The 9,539-nt window shown below is 40.9% G+C and overlaps 1 protein-coding gene across 6 annotated transcripts in view; it reads right to left on the bottom strand.

Annotated features, from left to right (window-relative positions):
• Positions 1–1,990: 1,990 nt before the first annotated feature.
• LOC109466257 (dedicator of cytokinesis protein 3-like) overlaps positions 1,991–9,539 on the bottom strand; it is an 85,494-nt gene continuing 77,945 nt past the window's right edge. For 5 of the 6 annotated variants that reach the window (XM_019763934.1, XM_019763936.1, XM_019763937.1 and 2 more), the window contains 8 exons: positions 8,702–8,821; positions 8,053–8,189; positions 7,272–7,335; positions 6,298–6,426; positions 5,416–5,506; positions 4,507–4,647; positions 3,293–3,408; positions 1,991–2,688 (listed from right to left, as the gene is read on the bottom strand). In XM_019763934.1, the coding sequence (XP_019619493.1) occupies positions 2,149–2,688; positions 3,293–3,408; positions 4,507–4,647; positions 5,416–5,506; positions 6,298–6,426; positions 7,272–7,335; positions 8,053–8,189; positions 8,702–8,821 (1,338 nt within the window). In that variant the 3' untranslated portion in view covers positions 1,991–2,148. The remainder of the gene's footprint in view (positions 2,689–3,292; positions 3,409–4,506; positions 4,648–5,415; positions 5,507–6,297; positions 6,427–7,271; positions 7,336–8,052; positions 8,190–8,701; positions 8,822–9,539) is intronic. The other variant, XM_019763935.1, reaches the window with a different exon arrangement.

Genomic DNA, 9,539 nt, shown 5'->3' with positions numbered 1-9,539 from the left:
GATACCTAAGAATTTAGTAAATGATTGCTTTTTAAAAAAGGCCATTTATTGCAAGATTGTCTCTAAATACACCGTATCAAACAATGGCTTTCGTCAAAGTAGCAACAGACAATCCCTCTGAAAGCTGACTTGGCCTGGAGCTTTCTGTATTTACAAATATGTAGTCACAAACACCAAGTTGTCAGCTGTCTAATACACCAAAAATATACTCATCCCTCATATTGCAAAGATTGTTAATATAGATTTTGAATTATACATCGAGTGCAAAAGATGTGTAGAGCATATATTGTATACAACCAAGTACACATGTATAAGAAATGAATAGTTCCCATTGCATACATGATTTGGTTAAACAAGAACAAATAATGTAATACACTATGAAATAACATGGCATGTTCAAATCTACGAACAACATGACATTTTGTCCCAAAGTTGCAATAATGTAACTGTTACTTGTTTGGACTTCCAACAAAGCAAATGAAATTCACTTCATCAATGCATGTACCTGCAGTACATAAAGAGTCCATAAGGGGTCTCTTCTGTTAATCATGTTTTCTTCCTTCCAAAAGAATATCTGCAAGTCGTGTTGGCAGTAAAGCCTTTGAAACTAGTACTAAACGTAACAGGAAGGCTTGAGACATGGCATATTGCAAGCATCAGGAAAAAGAACATTTTATGTTTATTTACTACTCATACAATGGCAGATCTCCACGAAAATGAACAGCTTTTATCCCAGAGTCCCAAATTTACAAAACCTGTACTAGCTTGATCCCATTATGTTACTGGCCTGTATACATGTATGTATGATTACACCCAGTGCAATATGTACATGTGGCTTCTTCATCACAAAATATATTTTAACCTGTAGTAGCTGTACCAGCTGATTCTAAAAAGGCAACAAATTAGTCTAACGACTTATATTTCCACTTATTGGAATAGAGAGAGTAACCGCTATTTATGTAGTATTATACATGTAGTACCAGTGCAGCTCAGGCTTCCACCTTTTCTGTTGTGGGCTCACACATGTACCAGAATACAGTGGGTACAGCAAAACAGCAACAAAGTAGGAGGCTGAGATTTCTAATCATTCTCAAAATCGTACATCGCATTTACCAAATAAAGAACTCTTCTGCATGTACACATTTTACCAGTGTAGACGTGCTTGACCTTATCCTAAAGCAATACAACTTAAATGTTGATTTTAACAAAACTTTGCAACTTCACAAATTTACTTATTGTAGTACGCAATGAGGCTTGTTTCACTTATATTGGATTAAATATTCTATTGTAGACGTTTTTGTTTATAAATTACAAAGTAGCAAACTGTATTTACAATACAAAGATACCACGATCATTATGTATGAATCATATAATGTTACGTATGTATATAGTATAGGCAGTGGCTATGTATGTTAACATATCAGAGGGACTTGAGCCCTGATATACACTATATACAGCACCTGATTTAAGTTCTGTATTCAAAGAAGAAATAACTTGTACATACTGTGCACTGAAAAAAGTATACACACATTTTTTTAATCAACAATAAATTCTTACTGGCAGTATATAACTATTTCCACAACCAGAAAATTGTATAGCATATATTGTCAAAATAATGGCTTATAATTACTCTAGCTATATGTAGCTACAATGGAATGAGACAGAGTTAACTTAACATAACTTTTAGCACCTGAAACAGTTATCTGCTAGTGAGAATACAGAAATCTCACTCAAATTTAACTGAAGCAAAAAGGTAGAAATAATTACTATAGGTTGATGTCAATGTGGCTGAACGAAACAACATGAAATTGTGGCTCAAGAAAATAACATGAAATTGTGGCTGAACAAAACATGAAATTGTGGCTGAACAAAACAACATGAAATTGTGGCTGAACAAAATAACATGAAATTGTGGCTCAAGAAAACAACATGAAATTGTAGCTGAACAAAATATGAAATTGTAGCTGAACAAAACAACATGAAGTTGTGGCTCTAGAAAACAACATGAAATTGTAGCTGAACAAAACAACATGAAATTGTAGCTGAACAAAACAACATGAAATTGTGGCTCAAGAAACAACATGAAATTGTGGCTCAAGAAAACATGAAACAAAACAACCATTTCATCTAAGGAACAGATTATCTACATTATCTATTGTCTGAGACACTCTTCCTGGGTGTAGGAACAGGCCTGGGAACAGACTTGTACGTCTGCTGTGCCGTGGCCTGTTGTTGGTTCTTCTTCTTCTCTACCAGTGGAGGGGGTGAGGCCAGGGTGACAGGGGAAGGAGACATGTACACAGAAGATGGTGACATGTACACGGAAGTCGGCGACATGTACACGGACTGACTCCCCTCCGGACTCTCCGGAATCCGCGGTGTCTGCCCGCTCTTCGCGGGAACTAGCGGCGTGGAGTCAAAGAAAGCCGGCGCGTACCTTCCAAACGACTTGCTGACTTGAGGTTCCACGGCAGTAGGTACGGGTGGGAGGGGGCGAACTTTGGGGGGTTTGGGAGGGATAGGGGGGATGGTGGCAGAATCTACAGAACCGTTGGTGTCTGTGGAGGATGTAGAGGAGATGGAGGAAGTGTCGGAAGACTGGAGGGATGCTGTAACAGCACGGTTTGGGGTGAGAGGGGGACTGGGAGCCAGGCCACTGTCCAGGGACTGGAGAGACACTGCAGAGGCCTGTGGAAAAAATCACACAGAGTTCAGAAAATGAGCAAATTCATACATAACAACTATTGATTATGGGAAGAACTACTTTCCAACCAGAGGTTGGTAGGGAATTAAGATTGTGACCATTCTAATATACCCCATTTTTTTAATGTCAAAACCCCCACAGAAAAAAAAGACAGAAAAAATGGGCATATTAAAAAGATCACAATCTTAGTCTCAGTACAATAAGAAACATACCATTGTAGCACTTTTGAAAGGTATAATTGAGTGGTGAAGTTACAAAAAACATCATACACATACATGTAGCTTTAGGATTGGAAACTAGCTACAAAAGTAGTGATACTAATATGACAGCATGTTTCATAGAGCACTTCATGGGGGTTTTGGAAATACTTGTCACTGAATAGCGCGGTATGGCAGTTTTGAGAACATTTTACTGCAAAGCAATGTATGGGGTTTTGAGAATAAACTGAATCTGAAGCACTGTAGCTTGCAGAGCACTACATGGAAAAGTTTGCATTTTGGAACGAGGAGGGAGATGGACTGAAATATGCTGTATTTGCTCAACAAATGTCTGCCTTTCTAGTACTAGTATCTAGGATGGATTGTGTACCCTCTTGACCCTGGCAGGTAGAGCCGGAGGCTGGGAGTCCTCTCCTCCTGTCTGGGACGTACTTGTGGTGACGGTAGACACTGACGGTGTGGCTGTTGAGTTCAGCGTGAAACCTCCTGTTGTGGGGGACGAAAGACCAGAAGTCAGAAATTTACCTCACAAAACACATTCTGTAGGGCTACAAGGAAGACACATATTACAGAAGGTGTTATTTCTATCTTTTTTTGTCATATTTTGGATGCATTTTCTATTTCAATTATTAATCACAGCAAAATTGACAATTACTGTAAATCACAATTTTTCTGCGTTACTTTTATCTTCACTGTTTTTGCAGTCACTTGTGCACAGCAAACTTGTATACCAAACTTTTGCTACTGCAAACAAAGTGATTTACAGTACATAAAAACATCTAAATGAGTGGATGTCACATCACTGAAAACAGAGATCATGTGTTTCAAAAGGGTGCATTATGCCATGAGAAAAACATAGATGAGGTGTACATTGAAATGATCTTTTTCTTCCCTAATACAAACCCTCTTGACAAGCACACTTGTGAGTAGGAACAATGGGTGAATGTTCAACACCACACACAGTTACAATGTATGTTAGAAGTACGTGCCTCAAGCCAGAGGTGACAAGGGTTATCTTATTCTTAGGCCACACCAATTTGATTTGTTGGACAGCTTTCTTCAACTGTTTGGGCCAAAATATGAGCATTTCTTAGTTGATTCCGAACCTGAATCTTTTTTCTTCTTTGCAAATCAATAAAAAATGAAGCAGGTGGAGCCAAGAACCAATCAATTAAATTGATGTGGCCTTACAGACTTACATTTTGTGGGGGTAGTTCAGTTAACATGTATATAAGGGCCTGCATGCCCTTTTTCGTAAGGTGTAATCAGGCCTTTTTAGACTTCGTCATTCGTATGCACCCTCCACAAAAATCAACGTAATTATTCGTAATAGAACATAGCCGCAAATCGTAAAGTCATAATCAGCTCTGAGACTTTAACGTAATTTGTAATCGGTGGCGAAAATTTTGCCTAATTCGTAACCACTACCCCCCCATGCAGGCCCTCGTACATGTACAGCAAAACAAAGTGCATACACTGGTGATGATCAGACAGACAGGACAGATAGAACATGCCACACTATACACAGACAGGACAGCGGGTGCACAAAACAAACCAAAAAATAAAAGCCCAAACTGTTCCCACCACCTTTGAGGCCAGTACGAGGGGGAATGGGCGGGCCCACACTAGGCCCTGCCCAGCTACTGCGGGGGCTGTTCTGTGTGCCAGGGCCCGGGTGCCTGTTTGTGGTGCCATACGGAATCACGTCCATACTTCGCGTAAGGACTAGAGTGTAGGGAAAGAAAACCATCAACCATAGCCTGCCATCAGTCACATTAGGTCACACCGACTTAATTTTATAGATAACATCCTTTGATAGTTTGAAGATCCCAAAACTAGTACGCGCGGGCGAATAAAAAAAATTCCAGCCAAAAATAAAAATGCTACTAAACCTGCATCAGTACACAGCGATGTATACAACAAGCCGGCACATACTGGCTTTTTGCGGAATTTATGAATCGGCACTGAGTTCTTGCCGTCGTGGAGCTTTGGCAGCCTGGGTGCCATCCTCCATAATTACCACCGGCTCTGTATTTGTACTAACTACATTTGTACCATGGACTACCTAGGCCTAGAGCCAGGCCAGAGCCTCGGAGGATGTGATCTTTTTTTTTTTGAGAACAGGCGAAAATCAATGCGCGCGCAGATGTCATCCATAAAATTAAGACGGTGTGGCCTTACTAGATATCTACAACTTTTTTTTACCAAAAGAGCAACTTAAAAACATGTAGAGCTTACCAACAACATTAGCAAGAGTCAACTTAACACACAATTTGCTTCTGTTAGTACATGTACATGTAGCATGTGCACATATAAAATCGCTACAGTGTAACATTGCTTGTCTATCTTCAAGTAAATCCCAACAGAATGAAACTCTCAATGCTAACAGGTTCAAGAGAAAAAAAAAAAACTACAATGCGAGAAGGCAAAAAAAAATGAAGAAGGAATATTAAGACATAGCTTTGAGATAAAAGCAGAAGAAGAGTGACTTACTGCTGTCTGCTCTGTCTGGAGACTGAGTCCTGAGACTGGGATCACTGCCATGTCTGAGTACACTGTCTCTACTCACATGGGTAGGGACAGGCTGGGGGTACAAGGCATCAATAGTCAGTGATGGTTACAGCCCTCAAATGTACACAAATGTAGACAGTATCTGTTTGTTTGTTCGTTTGATTTGGATCTTTATTATTGGTAATTGCACACTACTCTTCCTGGAGTATGAAGTGAATCACCAGATGGTAGTACATGTATAAATTGTATAATATAATTTTTGGAACAACGCACACAGGAAAGGATCATCGCACACAGGGACATAACCCTTCTCTTTTTCGAAAGGTGTGGTGAGTTCTTAAAACTTGCATGGGGTGTGGTCCATGTCCTATCTGAGGTACATCCCTAACCAAAGCTAGGCACTCAATATCACCTGAGTGGAGAGGAAAGTAGTGTAAAGTACCTTTCCCGAGGACACAATATTGGTGAGGCAAGTTGATGGATTTGAACCCAGGATCTATCTTAGGTTCTGGGCCAAACACTAAACAATCCCAACATTTGTTTTTTTCTAGTGTGTAGTGTGTTTGGGCTTTGGCATATTTTTGGTGTTTTTTTATCAGGCTTTCTTTTTTTGTACCAGTATCTTTTTTTGTGCCAGCCCAACCCTGCGCTATAAACCTAATCACTTCAACACATTATGGTCGTTCTACAAGTACATGTATGTGTGAACTGCGAAGTGTGCCCACTGCAGCCAGAGAAAGCTTGATAAAAAAGCCTTAAACACACCAAAAATAAGCCAAAGCCCAAACATCTTCTTGGAGAGTAGAAAAATGGCTTTTATACATGAAGTTGTGTGGAGAGTTTTAATGTGTTGTGATAGCCCACCTGGTTCACTGGTGCATCTGTGGCCGTGTTGTTAGTGTTGGGGGTGCTGTTCCTCCTCTTCTCCGGGAGTAGGGGGGAGGGGGAGGGGGCCGCAGCAGTCGCAGGGGTGGTAGGGACAGACGCTGGAGGCTGGAGCATAATTATCATCAATACATCATTTTGATAAATATTTATACCAAAAGACACAATGGACGTTCAGCTACTCTGGGGAGCTTACGAGACACACTCTGTCTCTTCTTCGAACCGGTTAAGATCTTGTCTTGGAGTTCTCTTGTCTCGTGACTTGATGTGAAAATCACATGACAAGAGACAGTCATATACAGGTTTCAGGTAGTGACACCCCCTGATCATCAATACACACTGGTGAGTCCCAGTCTTTGTAGCATATGATAGATGGGGATGGTGGAAAACAATGTCCAGTCCAATCAGCAGAAAACAAAGCCCAGTCCGATTTAGGGATACTACACACAGAAATGGCTGGACTGCTTTTTCCACCCCCAAAACGGACTGGACTTTGTTTTCTGCCAATTGGACTGGACGTTGTGAAGAAAGCAGTGATGGGGTCCATGATTTGGTTCATATCTAGTTGTAAAGAGTGGCGACAGCACTTTGGATGAATGAAAACGCGCCTTGCACATTAGCCTGGTATCCAGTCTGATCATGGTCGGGGCCACAAGAGCTCTGTCCCGCCGGGGCCACAAGAGCTCTGTACCGCTGGGGCCACTAGAGCTCTGTCCCACCCGCCTCACATAGGTTTCCCGGTGTGTATTTCACGAGAGATTGATTAGTCCTCCACAAATGTGTTGGGGGGAAACCAAATCCCCAAGCATACTGTCTCTTATTAGCGTAACACTCCTACCGGGACGGTCTGTTGCACTGGGCGGGAGAAGCCTGAACACCCCAATACCCCCAATCACGTAAGACTGGATACCAGGCTACTTGTACATCCCTGTAGCAACAAAAGAAAGCCCCACCTGTGTACTGATAGCGTATGTCTTTGATGTGGTGGTTTTCACAGGGAACAGTGGAGACTGCAGACTGCATGGTGAGACAACATGGGTTAGTACATGTATGGACACAACGTTCATTTTCATGCACCTGCATACAGGTAATACCACATTGCTAACATATAGAGCCATACTACAACTTGGAGCTTATATGTAGTCTGTACTTGTGCAAATGATGAATAAAAAATTAAAAAGAATACCTTGTTTTGCCAAAAAAAACAGTAACTCTGTTGCTCAAGCAGCTGGATATGATTTTGGAAATGGTCAGATGTTTCAGATGCATCCACTACCTTTCATCAGTTACACTGGAGAGCTCTCAAAATCAGCAAGTTTATAAACATGAACTACTATTTAATAATAATAATTGATCGATACACATGTGGTGTTATGCAAGACAAATTTTGAGTAACTGTTTCTTATTACCTGGATGTCTAATCTTACTCGAAATACCTTTTCTTCAAACTGTTAGATTGCACTACGTGTATATCTTATATTGTTATTTGGCTCATAGTCAATGACTCAATGATATCTCTCACACATTCTTCCATTGCCAAATTGCAAATATACATGCCAAGCAATGATGTTTTGTTGTGTGTTTGTAAGCTATGGTATGGAAGGCATGAAAACATACAATACCTACTTTCTGACATGGACCAGGATTGACTAGCCATCAATCACAACTTGACAACTGCAGTTCCGTTAGAGATTGATAGGAGGCGCACCCAAACGTGCTACATGTATACTCTACCTTTTAGACAGGGGAGAGGCAGGTTTCTTCTCAGGACTGGGTGGGATGGAGGGGATGGAAGATGACCTCTGACCCAGAGCGCCGGGTGCGGAGGCCACAGACAGTCTCTTCTGGGTGTGCCAGAGGCTGGGGGAGTTCTGTAAGATCAACAAAATGTCTTAAAAATAATGTCTCAAACTCAGCTCAACGTTTCATGTGTTCCTGGTCAGAAAAAAGTGACAGGGCAATTAAATGTTAAATAGAAACAGGATTATGGCATCTTATGATAGCCCCAAAAGCTACGATAGGAGCCACGAAGTCAACATACTGGGCTGGTTTATACTAGTAATTAAAAGAAAAAACAATGAATTTCTAACTTTTAATCAAAGCACTGCATTGTTAGATGGAAAAATTGTAACAACTAGGAGGGCAAGGGCTTTCTTCAACTATTGAGGCAAAAATATGAGTATTTTTAGTTGATTCAGAACCAGAATCCTTTTTCTTTTGCAAATCAGAAAAAAATGAAGCGGGCGAATCCAAGAACCTTCTTAAATTACATTGGTGTGGCCTGAAGCCAATACAGTAATTTTACTTTGCATTTCTAACTTAAAAAAACAAGCCTTTTCACAAGTTGAAGACAAGAGAAGAAGGAGTTTGTGTAGAATCTGACCTGTCCGGCCAGACTGGCCTTCATGGCTGTGAACATCTCAACCATCTTCCTGTGCAGAGGAACCACCTCAGCTGGAGCCAGCTTACCATGGATGGCCAGCCCACTCTCCAGTACACTCACCTGGGGCAGAAAACAAAAACTTACATTTCCAGATCAACCTCCGTGAATAGTTTCATCAGGTTGGTGCATGTACATGTAAGTCACTGTCAGGAATAGAGACTCTTTTTTCACAATGTTTCAGTGACCGTCTGTCACCTTCCTCAGGGCAGTTCTGACTGGTTCACATTGCACTGTAGCACAGGTGTCGCTGCTATAGATGCATTCCCAAAAGCAAAATATTTACATATCATTCTACACAGTTACACGGAACTGTACCTACAATGCAGTCCTAAACATACAATGCATTGCAAATTTTCGCAACACGCTTGAAAATGACAGTCATCATATAGGCAGAGATTGGGCCATATTTGGTCCATTTAGTGCCAGTCGAAGTCCCGTTGAACTTAAGCAAGGTCCTTGCGTACGTCTATGGGGAAGAATATCAGGACCGAGAAAAAGCGGTTGCCATGGCCAGACGGCTGGCTTATAGAAAGAGGTGGTCACCTGGGTAAGTTTGACTGTAGTTACAAAATGTACTAGTAGTTTACCTTGCATACACATTGTAGATGTTACATGACTATATTTACAAAGTTTAAGCCTTAGTGCAAACATGAAAAGAAAGACTTTCCATAAATTTTTGGTTGAACACATCAACCTTCATCAGATGTATGATAAACTACACTGACTCCCCAGGCATCAGAAGCATGTTGGAACTACATAAGGCTTCAACTTTGCAACT

The sequence above is a fragment of the Branchiostoma belcheri genome, unplaced genomic scaffold (assembly GCF_001625305.1).
Source record: "Branchiostoma belcheri isolate BF01 breed outbred unplaced genomic scaffold, Haploidv18h27 scaffold161, whole genome shotgun sequence".
Taxonomy (NCBI): domain Eukaryota; kingdom Metazoa; phylum Chordata; class Leptocardii; order Amphioxiformes; family Branchiostomatidae; genus Branchiostoma; species Branchiostoma belcheri.
The sequence above is the reverse complement of the archived record's forward strand: the minus strand, read 5'-3'. Positions and strand labels throughout refer to the sequence as shown.